Source organism: Leopardus geoffroyi, chromosome B2 (assembly GCF_018350155.1).
Source record: "Leopardus geoffroyi isolate Oge1 chromosome B2, O.geoffroyi_Oge1_pat1.0, whole genome shotgun sequence".
In the NCBI taxonomy this organism is placed as follows: Eukaryota; Metazoa; Chordata; class Mammalia; order Carnivora; family Felidae; genus Leopardus; species Leopardus geoffroyi.
This window is the reverse complement of record NC_059332.1, coordinates 150,001,982-150,029,895: the sequence shown is the minus strand read 5'-3', so window position 1 is coordinate 150,029,895 and position 27,914 is coordinate 150,001,982. Positions and strand designations below refer to the sequence as shown.

The window sequence follows — 27,914 nt, the reverse complement described above, 5'->3', positions numbered from 1 at the left end:
ATTCTCTCTCTCTCTCTCTCTCTCTCTCCCTCCCTCCCTCCCTGTTCGCCACCAGCGTAAAGCGCTTCCCACCCACATCCCCCCGTGTGTGTGCCGCTTCTGACCCGCTGTGGACGTGCAGCAAAAGTTGTCTGTGTACTGTCTCAGGAAGCTTCCTTGCTCCGTTCTAAAACTCCGATGTAAACACCTAACACTCCCGACTCTACTCCAACCCCCAATTTCACTCCGCTTTGTGTAACAAGTATTTATTAAGCCCCTCCGAGTGCTGAAAGTGTGCCGATGGCACGCGTCTTCGTGGAACTCTGTCGAACAGATTTTTAGAGGAGAATTGTCGTATCTGCAGTGACCGTTTTCCCAGGGAAATAAAGCAAACGTCTGCTCTCCCGACGGCGCGTTGCGACCCGCTCTCTCCCGTCCCCCAGGCTGCTTCTCCAGCCCGGGGAACGCGTTTCGGCGTCTGCCTGCGCTGCCTCGTGTGAGGCTCTCGTGTGACATTCTCTGCTTCCGTCTCGCGAACCCTGCACGTGTGTGAAGTGACCAGGAGACACCGTGCTCTAGGGGCGGTTCCGCGCCTGCTTCCGAAAACGTCCACGTCTGTCAAGAGTCCTCTCTGCTGTGGGGAACGCCAGCTGTGGGGAGCCCCGGGGGGCTCGGGGCTGCGGGGAAGAAAAGTGGGGACACGCCACGTGGGGGCCCCGGCAGCCCCGTCAGGATGAGACCCCCGCGGCCGGTCCCACGGGGGGACGGGGTCCCGGTCCAAGTGCACGTTCCCCGAGCCGCCGGGGGGCCGTGGCCCCGGGGCCGGTCACATGGTGAAGGACGACGCATTGTCGTTGTCCGCGGTCTCGCTGTTCTGCCTGGAGGTGAAGGCCTCCGAGTGCAGCCTGGAGCAGGAGAAGCCCGACACCTTCTGCTTCCTCCGCACACACCACAGGTCCTTCACGATCTTCAGGAAGTAGCTCCGAAACTTCTGGCCGATGAAGGCGTAGAGCACGGGGTTGAGACAGCAGTGCAGGAAGGCCAGGACCTCGGTGACGTTCTGGCTGTAGCCCAGCAGCCTGGCGCCCTGGCAGGAGCGGTTCATCCTGCCCAGCTGCGCGGCCGTCACCAGGAGCACCATGTTGTGGGGGATCTGGCAAGCCAGGAACACCAGCACCACCGCGATGATCACGCGGATGGCCTTGTGCCGCTTGGAGTTCTGAGCCTGCACCAGGGTTTTGACGATGAACATGTAGCAAAAGATCATAAACACCAGCGGGATGAAGAAGCCGAAGAGGAGCTGGAGCCCCAGCATCAGCAGCTTCCACTTGATGGGGTCCGAGACCGCCTGGTACCGGGGCTCGCACACGTAGCTGCCGTGCACGTCGTACTTCTGGTTGAACGTGAACGTCCAGCCGGAGATCAGGACGGAAGCCACCCAGACCACGAGGCAGATGGCCCTGCGGTGTGCCAGCGTCCTGGACCGCAGCCTGAAGGACTTGGTGGCCTGGACGATGGCAATGTAGCGGTCCATGCTGACGCAGGTCAGGAGCAGCATCCCGCAGTTGAAGTTGACGGCGTAGATGCCCTTCATCAGCTTGCACGTGGCGTTGCTGAAGATCCATTCGCCGGTGGCGTGGCTGACGGCCCAGAACGGGAGGGTGAGGACAAAAAGTATGTCGGCGATGGCCATGTTCAAGAGGTACACGTCGGTCATAGACTTGGCTTTCTTGTAGAAAGCAAAGGTGACCACCACCAAAACATTGCCCAGGAGGCCAAAGACGCAGATCAGGGAGTAAGCGATGGGCACAAACAGCCCAGAGAACGTTCTGACCTCCTGCAGGGAGCACAGTAACGTGTTGTCCTCAAGTGAGTAATCCGAGCTATTATTACCCGACCCAAAGTAATCCTCACTCAGACCGAAGACGTCGCTGATGTTCATCGGTTCCTGGAAGGCGAACAGAGGTAGAGTTAGCTGCCGTGTGATTTCCGAGGAGCCCCGGCTGACCGAAACGGTACCCCCGCCAAAGGAGACTAGACGCTCACCCCGCTCATCGCGCTCTTGTTTTCGGCGGAAAATACGGGCCTGGTACGGAAGGGGGTGGGCGTCCAGCCCCTCCGGCTCACCAGCGGAGACAGTAGAGAAGTGAGTCTAAGGAGGAAAGAAAGCAAGATACACTGTAGTTGAGACAGAAATGTTCCCAGGGAGCCGGAGAATCGCGTTACCAGCATTCCGTCTCACGAGGACCCAGAGCGTGCGCGGCATGCTGGCTTACGTGAAAATATCCACTCGGGGGGGGCACCTGGGGGGCTCAGGGAAGCATCAGACTCTGGGCTTCGGCTCAGGTCATGATCTCACGGTCCGCGTGTTCGAGCCCCGTATCGGCTCCGTGCTCACGGTACGGAGCCCGCTTGGGATTCTCTGTCTCCTTCTCTCTCTACCCCTCCCCCACTCTCTCTCCCCCAAAATAAATACATCAACTTAAAATTTTTTATTCTAGAGAGAGAGTGTGAGCAGGGTGGGTGCAGAGAGAGGCGGGGGGTGGGGGGGCGGCAGGGACAGAGGATCCGAAGTGGGTTCTGCACTGACAGCAGGGATCCCGATGCGGGGCTTGAACTCACAAACCCTGAGATTGTGACTTGAGCTGAAGTTGCATGCTCAACCAGCCGAGCCACCAAGGCACCCCCCCCCAAAATATTTGTTTCAAAATATTCATTTAGAACAGGGGTCCACAACCTCTTTCTGTAAAGGACCAGATGGTAAATATTTTCCCTCTGCAGGTCATATAGTCTCTGTCCCAGCTACTGAGACCTTCCCCGGTGGCGTGAAAGCAACCATAAACAATTTCACAAATGAATGCGCTTGAGTCCATGGGGCATCATTTGTCAATCCCCGATCTATAGCGTAAAGAAGGGTGATAGCAGCAAAACCAACCACAGATTCTGACCTACACAGAAATCTTGGTGCAAAAGTCAATTTAATTACGTTCAATAAGATTCCAGTGAACAACATCCACAGAAGTGTAGGTGCGTCTACAATACTTAGAATTTACAGTCTTTGCCTGCGACTAGTTGACAGAATCATTCGGTGTTTTTCATCCTGCTGGGGATGTGAGAATCTCCCGTAGAATTTTTTTTTAAAGTCTAAACGTGACAGTCATCCTCAAGACACACTGAGTAAGATTCCCGGGCTGGAAAGGCAGGAGGGACGTATATATGCTTCTTAAAAGTCATGGCTGTTGCAGCCTACAACCACTAACCTGCAGGGGCAGCGACATCCTAATCGTCAGAAACCAGACCGCGGGGAGGAAGGTCAAAGCCAAGAGGGGCAGTGCCGGGGCCCGGCTCAAGAAATTCGCCGGGATACGAGTGAGTGTGGAGCTGGAGTCTCAGAGGGAAGGGCTCTGACCACTGGCGTTTGAAACAAACTCAAACAGGAAAGGACGGAGAATTCTCTGACCCTCACATCCAACCATTCCCTGTTATTGAGTGTGACCGTCCTGATATATCATCTGTCCCTCCCCGTCCCCAATAAATTCCCTGGCCCAGGATGCTGATAATCGTGTCAAATGTGTCTTCATCCTCCTCCTCCACCCTACCCCCCCCCCCCCCGCCTCAGGTGCACCGGCAGGGAATCTGTCACCTACACAGTCAGTACCCATACCTGACATTCTGGGAGGAAGTCAGGATAACACAAAGCTCGCCCTCGCCCTGAAGGATTTTCTGAGCCTACTTGCCATATCGCTGGATTCTCATCGTGCTGCTTCCACAGTCATGGATGGGGCGGCCCCCAGCCCGTTCCTTCCCTGATGCCTGGAGCTGTCACTTGGGAAGTCTTTGCTGCCTCCCAGCCGCTGCCCTGGACGTGCCACTAGGGGGAGGCGTGGGTCACCTGTGCGCATCTGCAGTCACCTCCAGCATACATTCTCGGGGCTTTAGGGCGTGCAGAAGAACCAGAAAGTAAAGGCTTTGTGTGTGAAAGAATAGGAGGGGGTGGATATAGCAATCAGATCATCAGGTGAACCATATCAATCAAACATGACTACAAGATTAACGGTTCCAGCCAGGAGGGATTAACAGAAACCGAATGCACCCTACGGCACTCAACAACCAGAAAACTCTGTAAAGTATGTCCAATAACAGTTTTCAGACATTGGTGTCACAGGGTTATGGTCCCTGACGAGAAGAGAGCAGGCAGAGAGTGCTATGGCCCCGAGCTCTGTGAAGCCCCAACTTACACAGAAGCAGTTTCCAAGTACAGGGCGTGGGGGCTACCTGACCCGGGAATGGCCACCCCACCGAGGACACAGCGATCGGAGTCCTGGGAGGCCAAGGCAGCTATGCTTTGCAAGACAAGATATGGGGGAGGAGGGAGCCACACACAGAAAAATAAGGACAGCGGCAGAGACGTGTCCTTGAGAGGAAGCAAGGCAAGACTGATCCCAGAAAGGAGAGACAGAGAAATCCTTGGAATCCTCGCGGGCTAGGAATGGTTCTCTCCCGCAGGAAGAGTAGCGGCACCTTCTAAGTCCCAGATCACGGGACAGCATCCTCAGAACGATACCGTGTTAGGAGGAATGCCGCTCAAATAAACCTACCTTAAACGCTGCTCTGATCCTGCCATAACAAAAGAAAGTCTCGGATGTGATCCATGTCATTCCAGAAATATAACTACATTCCAGAACAAAAACATGTGACAAAATCCAGCCTTCGACCATGTGAAGTTCATGTCAGGCATCCAAACAAAAATCTCTAGACCACCGTAGGCTGAATGTCTGTGCCTCCCTGAAAGATGCTAAAGCCTAATCCCCAGGTGGTGGCATTTATAGGTGGGGCCTCCCCTCGTGTGGGATTAGTGTTCTCAGAAGAAGAGACACGTGACAGCCTTCTTGCTCTCTGTCTGCTCTCCCCCACGTGAAGGCGACAAGAAGACTGAACCAGGAGGGGGTCCTCCCTAGACATGGGCCTGCTAGCACCTGAATCTTGGACTTCCCAGCCTCCCCGACTGTAGCAATAAATGTATGCTGTTCAAGCCACCCTGAGGTAACCTGTCACAGCCACTAACGGACTATAATGCGGACATTTGAGGAAACAGGAAAATATGACCCATAATGTATATGAACAAACAGAAAAATAACAGAGATGATAGAAAAAACTGCTCTGTAGCTAGTACAAATACACTTCAAATGCTCAGGAAGGTAGAGGAAAGCATAAACACAGTGGAGAAAATGACAAAAGATACAAAAAAGACCCAAATCAATGTTCTGTAGATGAAATATATAATATGTAAAAAACAAAACAAAACAAAAAAACACTAATGAGGATTAACATACACAGATCAGTTGTAATTCTCTGCCCTAGCAATATTTGGAACATTTGGCCATTGAAACTGGAAAGAAAATCACAGTGACATCAAAAACATGAAATAAAATACTTACGACTACATCGTCGAAATCGACACGAGATTTCCATACTGAAAACTATACGACGTTGCTGACAGAAAGTAAGATCTAAACGAAAGGAGAGTTGTATCGGGTTCAGGACTAGACAGCTCAATATTAGGGTGTCAGTTCTCTCCAAATTGATCTACAGACACAACACAATCCAAATCAAAATTGTGGCAGGACTCCTGAAGAAACCGACAAGCCAATTCCAAAATTTATATAGAAATCCAAGGGATTTAGAAGAGCCAAAGCAGTTTTGAGAAAGAGGACAGAATCGTAGGTTTCATACTATCTGCCTGCAAGACTCCCTACAAAGCTACAGGTGTCGTGACAGCACCCTGTTGGTAACAGGACGGACACACTAATCAATGGAAGAGAATGGAGTCCAGAAATAGACCGCACATCAACGGACGTCCGCACATCAATGGACGACTGATTCAATAGGGAAAACGCAATCTTAGCAATAAATGGTATTGGAACAACTGGATGTTCATGCATAAGAAGTTGATCCTGGGGCACCTAGGTGGCTCAGTTGGTTAAGTGTCCGACTTCAGCTCAGGTCATGATCTCCGGGTTCGTGAGTTGGAGCCCTGTGTCGGGCTCTGTGCTGACAGCGTGGAGCCTGGAGCCTGGTTCGGATTCTGTGTCTCCTGGAGCACCTGAGTGGCTCAGTCGGTGGAGCGTCTGACTTCAACTCAGGTCATAATCTCACGGTCCGTGAGTTCGAGCCCCGCGTCAGGCTCTGTGCTGACAGCTCGGAGCCTGGAGCCTGCTTCCGATTCTGTGCCTCCCTCTCTCTCTCTCTCTACCCCAACCCACTCACATTCTGTCTCTGTCTCTCTCAAAAGTAAATAAACATTAAAAAAAAAAAAAAGGAAGTTGATCCTTACTTTGACCTCCTGCCACAAACAAAAAGATAACTCAGAATAAATTGTAGATTTAATGCGAGTGCCCAAACCATGAAACATCTGAGGAAAACAGAAGAGAAAATCTTTGTGCCCTGGGGAGTGGTAGAGATTTCTTATCTAAATTGCAAAAGGCATGAACGGAAAAAAAAAAAAAAAAAAAAAAAAACTTTTCATAAATTGATCAGAATTTAAAGCTTCTGCTTTTTGAAAAATGCTTCAGAAAATTAAACACAGACCACAGAATGGAGAAAAAAATTGTAACCTTAAATCTGATCACGGATTGTATCCAGAAGATACAGAGAACTCTTACAATTCGGTGCCAGGAGGACACAACTCAACAAGAAACAGGCAAAAAGTCTGAAGTCAGTTCACCAAAGGACATACACGGACGGCAATTACCGCACAAGGAAAGATGTTCGAGGCGATTAATCATCGGGGAAACGCAAATGAAAACTGCGCTGAGACGCCGCTCCCCACCGGAAGCGTGGCTGAAAGTAAGAGCAGACAAGACAGAAGGTGCGGGTGACGATGTGCCGTCCAAGCGCTCACGCTCTGGTGGCGGGACGCAAACCCCCACGGCCACGGTGAGAAAAGAGGGTCGTGGTTCCATACGGAGTAAAACACGCACTTACCGCATGAACCGGCAGCCGACGCTCGCGTGCGTAGCCCAAGAAAATGAAAGGCTAGCGCTTGAATGGCTACGGCACGTTCACGCTCATCGCTAGAAAGTGGAAAGAACCGAAGCTCCCATCAGCCGCTGAACAGAGCAGCGCCTCGCGCTGTCCCCGGGTGATAAAGCAGCGCCCGGCAGCAAGAAGGAACAGACTTCAGCTACCACATTATTCCACTGATGTGAAGCTTTAGAAAAAGCAAAAACGACGGCAGTGGGAATCCGGTCGGCGACTGTCATGGGTCAGCGTCGGCTGAGGGGGCACAGGGACCCTGTCCTGGTGATGCAAACGTTCCCCCTCAGGATGGTGACGTCGGCGTGCCTTGCCACAACGTATCGCATCACATACTTCAAATCGGTGACCTCAGTGGTAAGTAAACCCTGCCCTGACGAGGCTAGTGAAATACCTTCGGACAACAGGTGCCATAGGTCAGGGTCCTCACAGAGGACTGAGGGGGTTGTGGCAGGTTCGCCAGGAAGGACCTGGGAAAGAAGGGGTACAGGTGAGCGGGAGGGGGCTGGGGACAGGGCAGCGTGTGAGCCGTAGCACGGGGGCCACAGGGCTACCGCGGGCAACGGCAGGAAACGCTCAGAGGGAACAGAGCCGCGTGGTGACGGAGACGATGGACCACGTGCCAATCCGAGGGGCCCAGGGAGATGGAGGCTGACAAGGGAGCCGTGGAAAGGCCCGGAGGGACGTCCCCACCTGCCGTGTGCTCAGCGCCCAGCCGGACCCCCACACTGTGACACAGCATGTTTCCCGAATTCAAATGTAATTGAGCCCAACAACTGTTCAGGAACCATCTGTCGAGGACGACACTGTAGGTACAGAGACCAGTCACGCACCAGCTCCGGCTCCAGGAAGCTGTCGGCTGAACAGACCGTTGGGAACCTGCGTGGGGCCCTGGAAGGTCCAGAAGAACAGGTGACTGGCTCTTGGCGAAGAGAAGGCTGGGGCCAGAGACGCTCCGTGGTGAGGTCAGCCCAGCAGCCGGGGGGCGGGGCGGGGGTGGCGCTCGCACCTGCTCGGAAGGCACAGCCTGCAAATCTGGAAGATGGCGAAGGTAACGCGGTTGTGGTTAAGCAGGAATCCGTGTTCTCGATAAAAAGTGTCTTCAAGGGGCGCCTGGGTGGCGCAGTCGGTTAAGTGTCCGACTTCAGCCAGGTCACGATCTCGTGGTCCGTGAGTTCGAGCCCCGCGTCAGGCTCTGGGCTGATGATGGCTCAGAGCCTGGAGCCTGTTTCCGATTCTGTGTCTCCCTCTCTCTCTGCCCCTCCCCCGTTCATGCTTTGTCTCTCTCTGTCCCAAAAATAAATAAACGTTGAAAAAAAAAATTAAAAAAAAAAAAAAAAAAAAAAAGCGTCTTCAAGTTCACGTGGATGCCAGTCACTTGCTGCGCCTGGAAATGATTCAGCCTGTGCCAGGCCACCGTTTCCACCACAGAAATCATGTGAGTTGTTTTAAGGAAGCCATGTTGGTGACAGATTGGCATCTGTGCCGCCACATCACGCAGAGAAGGTGCTTTGCTCACGTGTCTCGCTCACCTCCAATCTTGAGCAGCAAGATCGCCTCTTTGGAGACACGGGTTCTGCATTTCGTTGTCGTCGTTGCACAGACCGGGGTGGTGAAGACACGGAGACGTTTTTGAAGACCTGTGTCCCTGACCCAGAGGTGACAGGTACTGTGTGTTGGCCGCCAGTGGTTGACAGGAGTGGCCGGCGTTACCACCAAATCTGATCATTCTTTGCCGAGCCGACGAACCCACAGTTGTGAGACTTCCGGACACGGGAGTCCCGCCCGACCTTGTTTTTAAAGCTCATCTCTCTCTCTCTCTCTGTCTCTCTCTCTCACGTCCTCACCGTCGCCACCATTCCTGCCAGGCCTTCCTTATTTCGAAGTCACTAGATCATATGTAAGTGCATGGGCCCCAACTGATTCCCAAAATGTAATCAGCTTAGCTTTGAAATGGAAGTGTTTCCTAAGTCGCTGCCTCTCAGACTGACAGGAATACAGACACGCCTACAAAACCAGTTGGTTTTAAGAGAATCTGTGGGACAGACGGTTCTAAATTGCCCTTGGGAGGCAGTTTTGAGGCCTCGGGTGGAAATCGTGATGACGCAGTTAGAAATATTATGCTACTCAATCTGGTTTCGCAGGTAAGACTCTCCTTCCCTGGTGTGCAGCCGCCTCGAGTGAAGCGTTGAGCATTGCTTCCGAGGTGACTCACTGTCACCACCTGCCTGGGTGTCAGCCCCTCAGAGGCTTCGCACCCCGCCGGGCCCGCCGTGGCATCGCACCGAGTGAGACGCGAGAGGCACGGCGTCCTCCTCCGCTGACCGACGCCCGTGGAGTCCCAGCAGAGGACAGACCGTGTAGGAACTCTCAAAACTCATGTGCGGGGAGAGAAGGTAAACGCCTCCTGTGGGGTCAAACGTCTGGCGAGGATGCCCGGCAGGGCGCTGAAGCATGTTAGCGAGGATGCCGGGGGGTGGGCGCTCAGAGACGCCCGGCTGGCATTCCACGCCTGGCTGTCATGGTCACGAACCTGCAGATCAGGCGTTGCAGACGTCGCAAATCTACGATTAAATCTGAAATTTGCAGGGGCACCCAGGTGGCTCCGTAGGTTAAGTGTCCGACTCTCAATCTCGGCCCAGGTCATGATGTCACCGGCCGTGAGTCTGAGCCCCGCGTCGGGCTGTGGGCTGACGGCGTGGAGCCTGCTTGGGGTTCCGTTCCTCCCTCTCTCTCTGCCTCTTTCTCTCTCTCTCAAAATAAATAAACGTGTAAAGAATCTGATATTGATAAGTAACAAAGACGTGGGAGTACGATCTGGGTGCAGGACAGTTCGGTGGCTCACTAGGTGGGTGACCGCCTGGGCAAAGACCCCCAACTGGCCCCATGTTGGGCCCTGTCCTCAACCCTGTGCTGCCCGTCATTTTTATCAATGTCAGGCACAAAAAGGGAAGAGGCAGGCTCATCGCGTCTGAGGTGACCAGACGCCTGAAAATATAATCGTTATGTTGGGTGAATCAGTGTGAAAAAACTCTGCACAGAATCAAACAATGAGGCAAATCCAATATGGCGAAATTCCGTGGCGAAAGTAGGAGGTGTTGCAACATGGGTTCGAAGGCTGCAACTCGCAGGTGCAATCACACGGAAAGTGTGGCAGCAGGATAAATTTTAAGAGATTTATATGATATTTCATGGAGAGACGACTAAATCCACGCAGAGGGAACAACACCAGTCAGCCTGCTGGCCAGCCACCTAACATAAGCTTCCTTTCACCCACATCGTATCCCCCTTCCTCGATCACGTATCGCTTGCACACTCACTAACACACACACACACACACACACTGTACTGACAGACTAGGTGGTCAGCAGGACCCACATCTGCGCCCGAATCCCCAGAAACTGCACGTGTGCCCTCGTGCGGCAAAAGGGGCTTTGCGGATGGGACCAAGCGTTAGCGCCTTGAGATGGAGAGCAGACCCCAGATTACTCAGGTAGGCCTGGTGTGGCTGTGCAGCCCTAAAAGTGGGGACCTTCCCCAGCTGAGATGGGAGCGGGAGAGAGAGATTCAAACATGGGGGGGACTCAGTCCGTCGTCGCTTTGAACGCCAAGCAGGTGAGTGGGCTCCACGAGCCGGGCCCGGCCCCCACCGACAGCCAACGTGACAACGGGGACCTCACCCACCCCTGCACCTGCAAAGGGCTTATCTTCCCTCAGAGACTCCAAAAGGAGCACAGCCCCTGCCAACACGCCCGTTTCAGCCTGCACGACCCGCATCAGACCCCCGACCTCCAGAACTGGGAGGTTCGAAGAGTGTGCGGGTTAGGCCGCTGACGTCGTGAGGACAGCAACAGAAAACCAAAACGGTGCTCGGTGCGTGCGTCCTGTTGAATTCAATGTGTTCACCCTCTTAGGCCAAAGCAGAACTGCGAGGTCTGCAATGAGGTGGGTGATGGGTCTCCGCCTCCGCTCCGTCGGATTTAGAGCAATGTTGTTTTTTGTTTTTTTTTTTTTTTTAATTTTTTTTTTTCAACGTTTATTTATTTTTGGGACAGAGAGAGACAGAGCATGAACAGGGGAGGGGCAGAGAGAGAGGGAGACACAGAATCGGAAACAGGCTCCAGGCTCTGAGCCATCAGCCCAGAGCCCGACGCGGGGCTCGAACTCACGGACTGCGAGATCGTGACCTGGCTGAAGTCGGACGCTTAACCGACTGCGCCACCCAGGCGCCCCGGATTTAGAGCAATGTTGAGTAAGTTGGGGAAAAATGCCGGCGGGACTCAGCTAGAGCCAAACGGCCACGATGAAAACAAGGAACGACTATCAGAACGGAAGCCGCCTCGCCTAAAAACGATCAGGGGTCAGGTGGGAAGGAAGTCACCAGCTCTCCCGCAAGGCTGTCCTGTGAACGAGGGTCCGGCCTCAGCCGCCCACCAACAAGTGGAGGTTCCACAAACACATCGCCACCCCCAACATCAGGAAGAGTTTGCAAAACCGGCCCCGGGCTCCCCCAGGAGATGCTTATCTGTCAAGCACAGGGGGGTGAGTCTGTACTGAAAATGAGGAGGCGTGAGGAGGATGGGACCTACCGAGTCAGCGTTTCTTGCGCTAGAAGCCTCTGGAAAGGAGGCTGCAAGTGGCCCCTTCCAGCCGGGGCGCCAGGGACCGGGAGCCTTGACCAGCCGTCCTTGGAAGTACGTTAATGGCATTTGCCGCAGGAGAGAATCCCGGGGGTCCCTACCTAAACATGCTTTTAAGCAGACCGACCCTGTGCCCCTACATTTCTGACTGCAGAGAAACCCGAGTTTAGGGACCGGGAGCATGGTCCGCGGGAGGATGGGAACTAGGCACCCAGGACCTTCCATCTGTGTGATGAGTGGGTGTAGACTGGGGGTGTCTGAAAACCCTGTTTTCACACTCACTCTCCACCCACACCTTATGCTAGTTTGTCACCAAAGCCCGTTTGTAGTGAGCTGTGTCTAGTGGTTTGGGGCTCCTCCAGGAGAGGGACGTTTCTCTGTGCCTGGTGGTCGCCTGGGTCTTCTGATTTGTTAGAACAGCTTGATTCAGGTGAGATCTGTGGGTCCCGTGAATGTCTGCTTTGACCACTCGGCAGTTGGAGTCCACACACCCTGCACGTTACTGTCACCCTTAGGCCCGTGCAGGAACTGCTCCTTCCCAGGGGGGTTCCGGCACCAAGAGACGCGGTCACTGGAACGGACCAGACTTTAAAAGTGAGTCCCCAGGCGCCTGGGGGGCTCCGTCGGTTGAGCGTCCGACTTCGGCCCAGGTCATGATCTCACGGTTCGTGGGTTCGAGCCCCACGTCAGGCTCTGGGCTGACAGCTCGGAGGCTGGAGCCTGCTTTGGATTCTGTCTCCCTCTCTCTCTGCCCCTCCCCCGCTCACGCTCTGTCTCTCTCTCCTTCAAAAATAAACATTAAATAATAATAATAATAAAATAAAAGAGAGTCCCCAGAAAGGTTCTGGGTAGAAGGAGAAAAGGAAGGAAGGGAAGAGGGAAGAGATTGCTCTGTGGTTAAGTAAGTTTGGGAAATGCCACTAACCGCACCCTCCTCTTGGATCCTTACATGGCAGTGCATTGTCAATGGCTCTCAGCCCTGCTTGAGCCATCACAATCTGCCGAACCTACTTCACCCACAGACCCTTTGGAGCCAGTGTTCTTTGGAAAACACTTGGGAAACAGCTGACCCAGAGCAGGTATCCGTCAGCTCATTCAAAGACAGGGCCAAGCTCCGGGCACACCTGCCGTTCGCCGATAGATCGGTCCCGCCAGGGCTGACGGTGCCTGATACGGCCAGCGTGCGAGGGACGCCAGCGAGGCAAGAGGGTCACCCAGCTTCAGGCACCGCGCGGTGTCCTCAGTCTCGAACCTGGGGCGTATCCCTTCGCTCAGGAACCGCACGAAACAAAAACGATGCGGGCCTGACGCCGATGCCCGATTGACTCTTCCTGAAGCGGCCCCGACTCAGAAATTAACTTTCATTGGGAGACATGCCTGTGCGGGTCTCCCCTTCCTGTCGTAGAGTCACGTGACGACAGGTCAAATGTCGCGTGACTTGCACAGTCACATTCTGAAACCGTATAGATACCTCGCCCTTCTAAGCGAAAAGCAAATGTGCTAAAATCCAAGGGCAACACGTGGACGTGCGGTGAGTGATCACAGTGTGTGCTTTTGGGTGTCAACACGTCAAAGGTTTTGTGACCACACGTGAAAGGAAAGTGTTACTTGAAGAAAACTGTAATGTTACCTAAGTGGAGTAACGCTTTTAAAGATAGCGTTTAAGGGGCGCCTGGGTGGCGCAGTCGGTTGAGCGTCCGACTTCAGCCAGGTCACGATCTCGCGGTCCGTGAGTTCGAGCCCCGCGTCGGGCTCTGGGCTGATGGCTCGGAGCCTGGAGCCTGTTTCCGATTCTGTGTCTCCCTCTCTCTCTGCCCCTCCCCCGTTCATGCTCTGTCTCTCTCTGTCCCCAAAATAAATAAACGTTGGAAAAAAAAATTTTTTTTTTAAAAATAAAAAAAATAAAGATAGCGTTTAAAATACTGACTTACGGTTTTATCGCCATAAACTAGCGTGGTTTTTGTTGGAGACCACAGGCAAGAGAGTCTCGGAAAGTAACCGCTAATTGGTTGACTCGTTCACAGACGAGGAGACCGTCTGATGGTCTGTGACCTAAAAGACCCCGCCCAGGAAGCCGAGGAGAGCGGCCCATCCACTGGCTACAGTTTAGGAGAGCGCAGGGGCGGGCCGGCCGGCCGCCCCCAACAGGAGCCTGCTGGCTTCGGCGGACCCCTCCGGCCGCACCTCTGCTCTGGAGCCCTGAGGGCTCTGGGGGGTGTTCGGTCACCTGACCGGGGGCAGGCGGCCACCACTGCGAGTGTCCTAGCTGGGACCGGCCAACTGACACAGCCTCGGGCCGGCCGGCCGCCCGTTGGGACCGGGAGTGGGCGGTGGCCGACACAGGGCAGCGAAAGGGAAGTACGCTGAAAAAGCAGAAGGGGGCGGCCGGCAGGCTGGCTGCCACTGCCCATTTGGCCCAGGGCAGACTCTGCCCAAGAACGCTGAGTAAGGGGAAAACATTCCTAGGATTCATCAAAATATTATCAGCAAGGAAAGCTTCACGTCTGAACGAAAACAAATCGTATCGTCGTTTTCACGGTCTGTCATAAGTTGAATTAAAGCAGAGGGTTTTAAATCTGTGTTTGCTTTCGTAAATAGCGATGGCCCGCAGGGTGCAGAACGAGAACCAACTACGAGCGGGTACGTGCGTCCCGTGTGCACGTGTACCTGTGTGCCTAAGTGTATGAGTATACGTGGGCTCTGTGTGTATATTTGCGCGTGTGGACGTGTTCTGTGTGTGCCTGCACATGTATGTCATGTGCGTGCGTTTGTACAGGCGTGTCTTCTGTGGGCACGTGTGTGCGTGTGTGTATTTTGGTGCACGTGTGTTTGTGTGCATGCGTGCTGTGTGTGCCTGCGTGTGTATGTTGTGTGCATGCGGGCGTGTGTACGTATATGCGTGCATGCCTGTGTGCACGTGTGTGAGAGCACTGTGGGGGTGTACTACACGTTAAGTTATAAGTGCACACCGGACGCTGGGGTCACTACTCTCTCTCTATCATCTCATTTAACTCCACAGAAACCCTTTAAGGCAGACGCTATACCCAGTTTACAGATGGAAGGCTGGAGGGCTGTTCACCCTTACCGTCCCGTTCACGCTGTCTCCAGAGGGTTTTACTCAAGCCCCATAAATCCCCAGAAGATCTTAAATAACCTACTTATCGTACAGCCTCTTAACTGATACCAGAATCTCTCACACGGCAGTTGTCGGTATTCATAAATGTGTGTTTTCTCAATCACTTGAACCGCGGGCTCACGGTGTTTTATCCTTTTTTAGATAAAGAGCAGCAGAGCTGAAACTCTAGGCCAGCTTCCTTCTGCTTTCGAATAAGTGGTTAAGAGAGAAGCCAGAAGGTTTTTTCCAATGATTTGTATATAGGTTGGTGATTTTTTTTTTTTTCTTTTGGTTTCCTTTGCTTCTTTGGAAGCTCGCTTTTACATTTTCTTTCTCGGTTGCAGAAATTAAACTTTTCATCCCTTCAAGAATAGTTTTAACCCGGACCTCGCGTGTACGTCCTCACAGCGCCGATCTCCACAGTACCTCATTTTGCTGCTACACAGGCTTTGGAGGGAGCCAGGGACAGGCTTGAGATCTTGAAGATTGTTATGTATTCTTTTGTGGTCACGAGACACTGACTTCACAATCGTGATGGCATTTGCAGCCCTTATCAGAGCTTCTTCTGTATTTCCCTGACTCTCATAAAAGTTTCCACCCCATCGATTTCTCTTAAATAACACCTGACAAGCTCCTTCCCCCTCAATCTCCAGCCGCACAAGACGCCCCCTCGCCGTGTTTCTTTGCACAAATCGCTTTCTGCATTGCTTCCAAAACATCTCTTAGCTCGGTTGCTAGCTCTCCAGACTGTGTGTGCTTAGCTACATAAACGGCTGCATTTCACGCAAGACTGCTGCCCCGTGGGGGTTTAACCCCATAAAGTAGCAAAGCCCGAATCGTCCGGGCGGTAGAGATGAGATCACCGCCCGCACGCTGAGAGGAAAGGCAAGATCCCCGACAGCCCGGCCCTGTTCCTCAACCCAGAAGGACAGCGTCTTGGCGAAGGCAAGACTGAGCTTTATCCAGTGGCGCAGTCACCACGCCAGCCTTCTGGAAATCCCCGGAGGGCCACCGTTCCACGTGTGGCACCCATCAGGCGGGGGCGTCAAGGATGTGAAGATGCTTTTCAAAGAAGGGAGGGGCTCGGCCGTGCTCACCTGAGAAGCGCTGGGATCCGACGGGAATCGTCCTGCCCGAGGCCCCCGGGGATGCTGCGCGTCAGCACCGGGATGCTGTTGACCCGATGCAGTTTCTACTGGTCGTGCAGAAAAAAAGCAGGGAGAGACCAAAAGTGGCCGAGAGCGAGTTGCTGAACTGCGACCACTTCCTACTGAAGAGTGACGCCTATGTGCCCAAATGCAGAAGGTTAACCGTGTACGTCCCGTAGGTGATCGAGCGATCACATGACCCCGGGAGCAGGCTCACACCAGCCGCGGAGCCGAGCTGGGTGCTCCTCAGGGTGCCTTTGAGCTGCTTTTCCCCGTGTGGCCGCTTGTGGTTTGCCCTCGCGCCTTCCCCCTCCTGTGCCCATTTACTTCCCGTGAACCAGGGCGCTTTGCAAACTGCCTGGGGGGCCGTAGAAATGTTTGGGAAAGGGCGCCTGAGACGGTGTTCCGTGAGGCGGCCCCTGGAGCCCCTGTGCCCGCCTTCCCCCCAAACCTGTGCCCCCACAGGTAGACCACTGGCCCTCTCCACACCCCGGTCCCATCCCCAGTCAGGTAGCGGCCTCGGCGTGTCCCCAGAAGCATCGGCGGCCGTCCCCGTGGAGCCGTGGGAACAGTGCCGAAGCGGACGGGGCTCTCGGCGAGTTTGGGTCCAACACGCAAGTCCTTAAGCCCTGGGCCTGGGCCCTTTGTGAGACGGCAGGTGACAGGTGGGAGCGCCCTGTGGTTCGACGTAGTAACCGAGGACTCGCCCGGGGGGATTCAAGTTTAGGTGTGAGCGGCTTAAAAACAGCAACAAGGAAAAGAAATGGAGAAAGAATTCTGGGACCATAATCCAGATCTTCGTAGGGCGTGTGGCTGCAAGTCGAGGCCCAGGAAGTACCAAAGGTCTTAGAGCGACGGGACCCAGAGACCAACGCGACCCGAGGCCAGACCGGCCGGCGCTGTCGGTCCTCCCCTCGCTGAGCTCGCCGGGCGCCCCCCACCGCTCGGTGCTCACCCTGCGCGGAGTCCACGCCCGTCAGTCAGGCTTCAGGCCTCCTGCGCACCCCTGCACTCTGTCCCCTCGGCGCTCCTCCCGGGACCCGGCTGGCCACGGCGGTCGCTCGTCCTGGCAGGACCGGCCCTTCCCTGTGTCCAGCTTCCCCCCCAAACCGCCTGCTTCTTCTCCTCCTTCCCCTCACCCTGCGGAACAAGAACTTTTTCTGGTTCATTCCGAGCCACTCACAGACCTTATGTCGCAGGGACCCGTTGGCCCTGCCTTACAATAGTCCTTTTGAATAAGGATCTCTCCTCCCTGACTCCCGAGGTGGTGTCTGTGGCAGAGCTTAAGATTCCCACTGAGGCAGGTGCCCTGTCCCCTGCTGTTCGAGAGGCCCGCCTCCAAGTGACTTCCCTCTGTCCCTGTGACAGGCCGGGGCTGGGTGGAGAGAGAAGGGACCGCCTCCCCGCTCTTCCTCCTGCCCATCCCTCCGCCCTTCGCGCTCCTGCCCCTTGCGGAGGTGGAAGCTGCTGGAAGGGCCGCCTGCTGGGGGCCCCAGGCCACCTGGGGAACCGGGTCCCCGTGTGTCCTGCTCTCTGTCTCTGCTAACCTCCCCTGCAATGGCCGTGTGTGACAGGCAGATGGGAAGGTCAGCCCTTCCACCGCGATTACAGCCTGCAGCTGGCCCGCATCTAAAAGGAGGGGCGTTGGGGGCTCAGTCGGGAAGGCGTCCGGCTCTTGATCTCAGGTCAGGTCACCATCTCGCGGTTCGTGGGTTCGAGCCCCGCGTGGGGCTCTGTGCAGACAGCTCGGAGCCTGGAGCCTGCTTCCGATTCTGTGTCTCCCTCTCTCTCTCTGCCCCTCCCCTGCTTGTGCTTCCTCTCTCAAAATAATTAAAATAAACATAAGGAAAGAAAGAAAGAAAGAAAGAAAGAAAGAAAGAAAGAAAGAAAGAAAGGGAAATCTGATTGTGCTAAGACCCCGAGTCCAGCAAAGTAGCAAGTGGAGAAAAGCTGAACAGTGCGGTCACACAGGGAAGCAGCCACAGAGCAGGGGCTCAGTCACAGCGCCCTACCTGGGGGGCAGGGACACCTGTGGCCGACTCGCGGGCCACCCTTCAGAAGTGGAACGCGAGGAGGCAGAGGTGGCACAAAGCCTCCCCAGGCTCGACCCCCTCCCCTCGCGCTCCTCTCCCGCCCCCAGGGAGACACGGATGGGCAGAGTCAGCCGCGGGCCTGGCGCCCTTCCATTCCACGGCCCCACGGCTGAGGCCGCTACCCTGGGGCCAGTGGCCCGCACGTGCCTGCTGTGTCCTGTGCCTGCCTCCACAGTCCTTCTGTATTTCAAAGCAAATCCATAGCATAGGTCATCCTTAGGAGGCTCGGCCCACTCTGCCTTGATCTCTCCAGAGACTGTCCAGGTCAAAAACCCTGTGAGGCCTCAGCCTTACGTGATCTCCCCCAAATTTAAATCGGGCCGCTCACCTGCACCGACACGGCGAGCGGCGTGAAAGCAAGAAATGCTGCACGCAGGGATGCATTTTCTATATACGACGCTCCAGTCCGGGAAGTTTGACGGTGAACGTGAGAAGTCCGTTCGGGACAAATTCCGGGTGTGGTTTGGTGAATGAACATCGCAGCCGTAGGAATCGCTTTAGACTCCGAGGTGAGGCTGTTTGCCCCACGCTAACTGCCGGCCGGCAGCCCTGGGGCCTGAGAGGGCCTCTCCGGATCCTCGACTACAGCACCAAAGTGAGGCCCCGGCCAGGCAGCCACGGCCGAGAACCCACACTGGCTCCCTTAAGGAAGAAGAAGTTAAAAGGGAAACCAGGGACTCGGCAAATGTCGATAATCATGAAGAAACCGCTTCTTAAATCATAAAACGTATAGAATCGTCAAAATGTCAACGATTTCAAGCCACAGTCGTGCAGAGAATGTTTCTCAGTCCAGTCGCCTTCCTCACAGTTTGTACTGTTTCCTTAGAGGATGACAGAGGCTCTGACGGGCTTTCAGCTTGGAGGTTAGTGTCAGAAGGTGTCTGACACTCAGGTGACCGACGTCTGCTGGTGGGCGCACGGCCGGAAAAGTCGATGTCCCTTCAACCGCTGGGAAGGCCCGTGGCCCTCGCTGACTCAACTCCTGCTGAGCAGTCCCCGAGGCCCAGGGTGAGGGTCACAGCGCAGTCATCTGCAGCGTTTGTGGGGAGCACATCCGGGTCTTGTTTGGGGCGGCGGGGTGCTGGTGTGGTGAGACCCCGCTGACCTGGGCACCTGTGGGTCGGTGCCGTGCTCCTCCCTGGGATGGCCCTGGAAGAGGCCACTTTCACTTCCTTTCCTCCCCAAATGGGAGTGCCGCTCGTGCGTCCAAAGGTACAATCTAATTTCCATCTTCTTGAACCTGCATTGCACTTGGCCAGCGGCCTGACCGCTAGCATCCAGCGCGGGTAGTGATCGGGGATTTCGGAGGCCGAGTCACAGAAAGGCAGCCCCCCCACGGCCGGGGTGCAAGCCTCCTCTGGGACCCCGGCCGAGACCGTGCGAGGAGGGGCCAGAAGTAGCCTGGCGGGGAGCTCGGCTGGGGTCCCCGACACCAGCCAGCCCCCCGGAGCCTTCGCAGGACTCAGGTACCTGCCGCCCTCTGACTACACGTGCACCAGAGCCGCTCAGCTGAGCCAAGTCAGCCCCCGGAGCCACAAGAGTTAATAACAAGTCACCGTTGTGAGCCACGGCTGGCCGTGGTTGGCCAGCAGATAGGTAACCGGAATGCTCTCTACCGTTCATCGTGCATTCTACACCTCTCGTGAAATCATCAAGAGGCATTAAAAATGATGAAATCCTGCCATTTGCAGCAACGTGGAGGGTGTTAGGCTGAGTGAAAAAAGTGAGGCAGAGAAAGACAGATACCATATGTTTTCACTCCTCTGTGGATCACGAGAAACTTAACAGAAGACCAGAGGGGAGGGGAAGGGGGGGGGAGAAAAGTTACAGAGAGGGAGGGAGGCAAGCCATAAGAGACTCTTAACAACTGAGAATAAACTGAGGGGGGGTGGGGGGGGAGGGGAAAGTGGGGGAGGGGCACTGAGGAGGGCACCTGTTGGGATGAGCACTGGGTGTGGTATGGAAGCCAATTTGATGATGAATTATATGGGAAGGGAGGGAGGGAGGGAGGGGGGAGGGAGGGAGGGAGGGAGGAAGGAAGGAACAAAACACATCCTCCCCAAGAAAGGCAGCAGTTGGCACAGGTGCCGGAAGTGGGGGCAGGATGAGGGAAGGAATGAGAAATGGAAAATGGCGGTATTCCGGGAAAGGCAGGAGCCGGTACGTCGGTGATAGGGTATCGAATCCAGCAGTGGTTTAGACCTGTGCCACACCGTTTGGGTCTGTCCCTTTTCTTCCGTATACAAATAAGAAAATGCTATTCGTCGAGTTTTGTCAGCAAATCCCCCAGTTAGGGTAAAAGTGCATTTCGTAGGGGACTTACCGGCTTTGCCGACATCTCAAATTTTAGGATTTGCAAAGACGTCAAGATGTACACGCTTCAGGTCCACTGCCTGCTATGGCTTTGCACCTGCCGAGTTTCGACACGGTTACTCTACGCCCTAAACTCTCTGGCCTGAAAACTGCACTCGTAAAAGGCACTCCACACCGACCTAATTTGCCTGCTATAAGCTCACATTCCAGATGACCTACCGCATGCGTGGTGCCATGAACACAGATGGCTGGCGCGGTCTAGTTCCTGCTTTTAAGAACCTCACGCGGCGCTGTGCCGTGCGGCAGGGCTGAATGTGACTCATCACTGAGGAGACGCGTCGAGAAGGGGGGAGTGGAGAGGAGGAGGGGGTGCGTGCTCTGGCCGCTGCAATGGTCCCAGGGGCCTTGGGGAAGAAGGACGGTGCTCGGTCAGGAAGCGCGAGGGGGACCCAGCCAGGTAGGAGGGGGCAGGGGGGCAAGCAGCGCCCGCGAGGGAAGCACAAACAGGGGCCAGAACAGGAGACTGGCAGCAGGCGAGTTTGGTGAGTCGTGCAGTGACAGGTCACGGAACCCACTGCAGAGGAAGAGACACCAGAATCGTGATGCAGAGAGGAGGGAGCCGGCGGACTAGGGACAAGCTGTCCAAGGATTGGCACCTGGCACTGTGGGTACATACCTTGGCACTTCCCTTATTCTGTTTCATTAATCCTCACACAACACCGTGCTGGCGTTGTCCAACTGAAACTCGGAGAAATAAAGCAACTTCCTCAAATTCATACGCTTCAGACCTTGAGGAGGCTCAACGTCATGTCATCTGATCCCAAAGTTCAGGCATGTCTGGGAGATGTTTTGAAAAGTTAGTAAGAAACAAGAGAAATGATGCCAAAGTTTTCATCTCAACGGGGTAGAGAGAGATGAGCCCGGGGAAGTTATTTCTAAGTTTCTAACGTGTTCCTATGAGGAGAAATCACAGACACTGATCTGAGGGGGAAGGAAACGAGTTGAATGTAGGGTGCACGGGTTGTGAGGAAATGGAGGCTTGTGTCACTGGAGATTCTTGACAAGACTTAGATCCATCTCAGCCGCAAACTGGTTGTTTGTCAAGTTAATCTGGGGGTCTGTCTCCTCCTTGATAAGATAAAGGTTAGAGATTTATAAAGGATTCATGTGAAGATTCATCAAGTGCTTATCACGCACAGTGTTTGGCCCACAAAAATTGATGATGATGATGGTGGCGATGATGGTGATGGAGATGACGGTGGTCATGATGGGAATGATGGGGCTGGGGATGATGGTGATGATGATGATGATGGAGATGATGGTGATGGAGATGACGGTGGTCATGATGGGAATGATGGGGCTGGGGATGATGACAGTGGGGATGATGATGATGGAGATGATGGTGATGGAGATGACGGTGGTCATGATGGGAATGATGGGGCTGGGGATGATGGTGATGATGATGATGATGGAGATGATGGTGATGGAGATGACGGTGGTCATGATGGGAATGATGGGGCTGGGGATGATGGTGATGATGACGGTGGGGATGCTGGTGATGGTGATAGTGGTGTTGGGTCCTAAATGAGCAGCTATAGCAGAGGTGCACAAAGAGCTCTGTGTGGAGAGGGTGTGGTTGAGCTCAGAGGTGTGGACGGAAGCTCTCGGAGCCTGCACTTATGCTTAGGAGCAGAAGGACAAACTGAAGTGAGGGAAACGGAAAAGAAGTGGCCGGAAGGGCACGCCACACAAGAGTTGCCACGGCGTTACTGAGGCAGACAGGGCAAGACAGGGCCTGAAGGCAGGTGCAGAGGGAGGACTCAAACGCGACCTAGGGTTCACGGTGCTCCCTGAGGACAGACCCTCAGTGGGAACGTCTGGGTGAGTGCTGGTTGCGAGGGTTTAAAGGAGACGACACCGAGGAAACCGAGGCCGCAGCTGTAGGAAATCTGTTGCCGAGAGATCAGCAGTGAGACTCGAGGCCACGGAATGGGGCGACGGAGAGCAGCAAACACGAGTGTGGCTTCCAAGACTCAGCGCCTCTGACCCCACACCGGACCCCCGGGACCCTCACCCAGGCACGGACACAGAGCCCCCCTCTGGCTCTCTGACTCGGGTTGTTTCTGCTTAGCCCCCGGGCACAGCCCACGAGTGCAGAGGAGACCCTGGCCCCTGAGAGACCAGGACGGGACCCCCGAGCCCACAGCGACAGGGGTCAGCCCTTCACGCCAGCATTGGCCTCCTCGTTCCCCTCGTGGGGCTGCCGGGATCAGGGCCGACCACCCAGGTTCGCCAGCGACGGGAGGGCCTCGCGGGATGCAGCAACTTCAGGGCTGAGACCAGGACGGTCCTGGGCTGGTCACTCTGCGTGTGACAGAAGTCACGGCCCCGGGGACTGGGGTGACGGAGCCCGTCCACCCTGCCACGGTTAGGACAGCCGGCTGCCTCGTTGCAGAGCATGACTGGGCCTGAAACCAGGACGGACGAGGGGAGGAGGGAGGCTGGTCGGCCCGGGGCTGGGGGGGCCACGGGGAAGGTGGCTGCCTCCCCCCCGGGACGAGTGCCCGCTGGCCTCCTTCTCCGTTATACCAGAGGAAAACTTGGGCCAAAGGATACGGAGATGGTTCAGCTGGGAGACAGGAGGAGGGGGAGGGGGGGACTGGCTCACCGGTCCTGGAGCCGTTCCCTCCCCTCCCCAGATGTGCTGTGCAGCCGAGTCAGGAGACTGGACACGGCGGGTCTGTGGCCTCACGTACCCGGGGAACGGAGGTTAGTCTGACCTGAAGCTAAGGAGCTAGGCGGTAGTGGGAGCAGGGAAAGGCTGGGAGGGCAGCGCATGGAAGAGGCAGTCTGGGGCCCCGGAAAGGGTCTGGGATAGCTGGGGAGTCCAGGAGAATGAGGGACGCGAGCAAGGCAGCGTAGGAAAGTGCTCCTGTGGGAGCGAGACAGGTGCGGGCTCCCCCCGTCTTCCAGAGACACAGCACAAAGGCGTGGGGTTGGCCTCACGCCGATAGCCACCTCTGCAAAATTTTGCTCGAGGTCCCACGTTTAAAGCTCTAACTCTGGGGCGCCTGGGTGCCTCGGTCGGTGGAGTCTCTGAGTCTCGATTTCGGCTCAGGTCATGATCCCAGGGTCGTGGGATCCAGCCCCACGTCGGGCTCTGTGCTGAGCGTGGAACCTGCTTAGGATTCTCTTTCTTTTTCTCTCTCCCTCTCCTCCCTCCCCCCCTCCCTCTCTCAAAAATAAATAAAGTTCTAACTCTGACCACAACATTCTAGACACCGTAAGTGTGAAAAATTATGAGTTGTTATAAGTCAAAGTGAGAAAGGATGAGAAAACTCTGATCAGAATGGAGCGTGGGATGGGAAACATTAAAGCGACAGTGGTGAGGGCTTGGGGGGTTAATATAAGAAGCGTCCCCTTCTTTCCATGTCTCTCAGACACACGGTCAACAACGAGATATGCCGTTCACACAATGAAACAATTTCTAAGAACAGGGAGATGGGGACGGCAACGACTATGACAGGTACCACTGCTGGAAAATTTGCGCCTTCTAGATGTTTCCCGACCATCTGCGCTGTCTGGGTGTTCCTGTAAGTGCCATTTTTTATCAGTTTCCAGAACCGTGAGCAGACTAGTTTGCTTCAAGGCAGATCCAGGAAATGTCGGATTGCTGGGCACCAGCCCCGGCTCGGTCCAGGCAGCCAAGGAACATGCCCTCCTCTACCGGACGACATGATCATGATGAAGAAAACAGCTCTAAGTAGCCCTAAAACGAACTTCCAACGGGACGGGTCTGTCTCAGACTTACTGAAAACTAGCACAAAAGGCCTCCAGGCGGGCATGACTAGTTTCGCCACAAGATAGAGCGAGGATGACGGGAGGGTCTGCTCGGCACCTTTCCGCCAGATCGGGAGCCCAGAGGACTCCGGGCCGGGCTCGGACCCCCTGGCCCACGCGAGGCTGGAGACAAGAGACCGCTGTGCCCCTGTGCCAACTGCGGTTTCAGAAGCGCTTGTGGGAGGAACTCCCCGGCTCAGTCCGGCTGACCCTACAGACCCCGAGAAAGCTCAAACTGACCAAGAGAGCAAAGGACACGGACTTGTCCCATTGTATTTTCATTTAATTGTACGCACAAGACGGGGGACGGTGTTGTGCTCAAATATCTGTTTATCTGCCAGAAAGAAATCTGGAAGCCACACGTCACATGACTTTGATGTCAGATAAAGCCACAAGAAAGGCTCAAGGCTCCTTCCTTGAGCCTGTAAAGACATCGTCGCCTCAGTTCCCCATGGGGCTCGCTCTGCATGGCAGGGGAGAGGTGTCGAGCAAAGGGCCGGAGGCCTCCGCCGATTCATTGCGTTCCCCGGTGACCCAGATTCGGGACCAGATGCATTTTCATTCTGATGGCAAAGGCCAGGCTGATTTATAAAGGTGCTACAGACATGAGAAAGGGGACGTGGGCATAGACGGTCACAGGCTGCTCCCACCCCCCCCCCACACCTCAGAGACGCGGCAGCTTATACCCCTGCACCCCCACACCCCACGCCCACACGCACATGCCTCACACCTCAAATACACCACATACACCACACACACACACACACACACACACACCCCAAACCCCTCCGGGAGTCACAGCAGGCAGCTGCTTCCATGGTTTGGACCAGAAAAGGGGGGTTGCTCATCCCGGCAGCAAGTTTACAGGGAGCAGGAGGCCAGCAGCCCCGGCGGCCTCCTAACCCTGGCCCGACAGTACACTGACCCATCCCTACACTGGCCCGTCCCTACGGCTGAGGCTCTATGAGGAGCCCCCACCCCTGCAGGCCAGGTGGGGCCTGTGATCCCACAATCCTAACACCACACTTGAGCAGGAAGGGTCCACAGGGCCTCCGCTAAGAGCTCCCAGTTTGCATTCAGGAAGCTCATGGTGCCCTGGCCCCCAGGACTTCAGCCGCGGTACCGCGAGGAGGAGGGTGTGCCCGGGGCTGGGAGGAGCCCGGAGTGCTCCCCACCTGGAAGGACGCCGATCGTGGGAGAAGGGCGCTGAGCGGGGAGGCGCAGAGCCCCCGCTTCTGGGACCCCCACACCTCCGCGTGGGCGGGGACCCTCCGCCAGGGAGGCCGCCGGCCCTGCCTCGGTTTCCCCCCTTTGCAGCCTCTGCCTCTCTCCTCGCTTCTCCTCCTCCGACTTCTCGCCCTTCCTCCCCGGCCGCCCGTCTTTCGCACCTGTGTTCTTTGTTCGGTGCTGTTTTCGACACACCCGCTCCCTCGTTCTTCCTCCAAAACGAAACAAGTTTTGAAAAGGCAAGAAGGAATGTCTGTGTTTCCGAAACAGGCCTCTCTGCCACGGAACCCTTCTCGGATTTTAAGCCCTGTGTGTGGCCACTATGTCCTCTGAGCTCTGACCACGGACCTGAGCACCGAGCCTCCCTCCCTCCGCGACTCGGCGGTGCCCGGCGGCTCCACGTGACTCCAACGAAGGGCGATCGTTGGCAACTTTGCCCTGAAAGCCGAGACCTGGTCGTCGAACGCGAACGCGCCGGCTCCAACGGGCCGCCGGCCAGCCCCGCCCCGGTGTCCCCGCCGCCCCCAGCGCGGGGAGCCGGCGCTTCTGCCGCATCGCGCCCACTGCCGGGCACCGGCTGCTCGCCTCCCGGGGCCCAGCCCATCAGTCGCCCGACGCGACCCCCGGCGACGTGCGTGGCGCCGTCCTGTCTGTCCTTGGGGATCCGTCCCCTCCCCTCCCCCCCCCCCCCCCCACCCCGGCCCTGGACGGCTGCCGTCGGCCTGCGGCTCTCAGGGTCTGACTCAGGCACTTGACCTTTCCACTTCGGCAAGCCAAACAGCCTCACTTATCAGAACTGCGCCTAAAATGAGAGTCGGCGCATCTGAGTGTGCACCTGAGGGTCTCCCCTGGGAAAAAAGCTCACAAGGTTGAGGTCCAGGCTCAGCGGGACTTATTTTGGTTGCGCAGCCTCTCTCCGCGGCTTCATTTCCTCTTTCTGAGTCTGCCTTAGGGACCTGATATTATTAGATGAGAGACCTCCAGGTAAGGGACGGCTCAGAAGGTCTGAGACATTTAATAGGAGCAAACACCAGGCAAGAGCCAGGCAGATGTCCCCAGCATCGTTGTGTAAATGCGGCAACGGTATCTTTTTAATGGCATCAACACCGTAACCCACAACACGGTGAAACCATTTGTCACCCATTTGTCACTTTCGCCTGGAAGAGATGTTATCACAAGAATATCTTCCCATGAATTAGACCACGGGGAAGCCTCTTGGGCCGCACCCAGGAGGACGTGCCCATACGAACGCGTGTTCACAGGTGGCCCCGCGCCCCCAGCAGAGCCCACTCCAGGCTCCCCCACCCCTCCTCCTGCCATCACCCCTGCTGGCCAGCACCCCTCTCTCTCTCCTCCTGCCTCCCCCACCCCTCCTCCTGCCATCACCCTGCTGGCCAGCACCCCTCTCTCTCCTCCTACCTCCCCCACCCCTTTCTCCAGTCGTCCATGTCACTCCCTCCCTCACACAGCCTCTCCCCTCCTCTGTACTCCATCCATGCGGACACACAGCAGCACCCCGTGTCGTAACACAGCCCACGGCGTGCGCGGCAAGTCAGGGACACTGTGTGGGGCTTGGGTTCGTAGAGTGTGCCTCTCTCCCTTACAGTGATGGCTCGTGCCCATGATTGCTACTACTTTCCTAGGCTCCTGGCCAATGCTACGGGCCTCTCAGTGGGCAAGCCCCCGGGCATCAGGTCACAGGCAGCTGAAGGTCGTGTCTGACGTCTCTGTGAGACGGAAAGAGCACCGACGCTGGCATCGGACAAAGCTGGACCCAATCCCTCCACTGCCCCACACTGACGGGGTGACTTTGTCCGAGTCCCGAATCACACCCGCCTCCAAGGACCGTCATCGGAACTTGAGGATATCAACTTTTTTTTTTTTTTTTACCTTCAAGGCATTAAACAGTTATTAAGACAACACAGGTCCGACATTTTCTAAATTCCAAAACAAACCAGAAACTTACCAGTGGGAGAAGGAGCTCTTTGTGCCACAAAGAAGCGGCCACTGCCTTTTCCCCTTCAATCTCAGATTTGTTCAATCTTCAGGGTTGTCTTCACCGGCGTAAACACCCTGGCCTTCTTGCCACGTAAGACCGTGTGGATGCTGTCCCGCCCAAGGACCCCTGCGCCCTGGGTGTCCTCACGCTCACTGCCGGGCCACCTTCCCGAGCGACGGCTCTCTCATTCTTGGCCCACACGCTGGGCGGCGTGGTGAACTGCCTCACCACAAATTTTCTTCTTCCAGAACATACTTCAGATCACACAGAGGTAACAAATAACGTGGAGGAAGGAAGACGAGTTTATGCAAGTAGGTCACTTGATCATCTCAATTTTAGATACACATTCTTTTTGTTTCAGAATTATTAGTCTGTGGAATATCTTTTCATTCTTCTTGGAAATTCCAAATTAATGAGAATAATTCTAAAGTTCTCTGAAAAGCTCCACACAATCCCTAATGAACTTTATAATCAACTACCCACGTTCCTGTTCTGAAAAGAACAAAAAGCCTGAGAGAAAATATG

At 55.5% G+C, this 27,914-nt stretch overlaps 1 protein-coding gene across 6 annotated transcripts; it reads right to left on the bottom strand.

Annotated features, from left to right (window-relative positions):
• Positions 1-19: 19 nt before the first annotated feature.
• Positions 20-27,606, bottom strand: CCR6 (C-C motif chemokine receptor 6). Of its 6 annotated transcripts, none has more exons than XM_045500273.1 (4): positions 17,105-17,416; positions 15,867-15,964; positions 2,026-2,131; positions 20-1,927 (listed from the first exon to the last, which is right to left on the bottom strand). In XM_045500273.1, exons 3-4 carry the CDS (start codon positions 2,032-2,034, stop codon positions 806-808), a joined length of 1,131 nt encoding a protein of 376 aa, XP_045356229.1. In that variant the 5' UTR covers positions 2,035-2,131; positions 15,867-15,964; positions 17,105-17,416; the 3' UTR covers positions 20-805. The 6 variants fall into 6 exon arrangements, with proteins under 6 accessions (XP_045356229.1, XP_045356228.1, XP_045356230.1 ...); XM_045500272.1 differs by having other exon boundaries at positions 15,867-15,961; XM_045500274.1 differs by lacking the exons at positions 15,867-15,964; positions 17,105-17,416 and adding an exon at positions 27,357-27,606.
• Positions 27,607-27,914: the final 308 nt, after the last annotated feature.

Bases quoted from the DNA above. Each gene is read 5' to 3' on its own strand.
- CCR6 (XM_045500271.1), bottom strand. From the start codon at position 17,340: ATGGGCAGGAGGAAGAGCGGGGAGGCGGTCCCTTCTCTCTCCACCCAG. The intron at 2,132-17,104 runs GTCTGTGAGTGG...TTTCCTCCTTAG, and splicing joins ACGGGTCCCTGCGACATAAG to ACTCACTTCTCTACTGTCTC. The intron at 1,928-2,025 runs GTGAGCGTCTAG...TTCGCCTTCCAG, and splicing joins ACAAGAGCGCGATGAGCGGG to GAACCGATGAACATCAGCGA.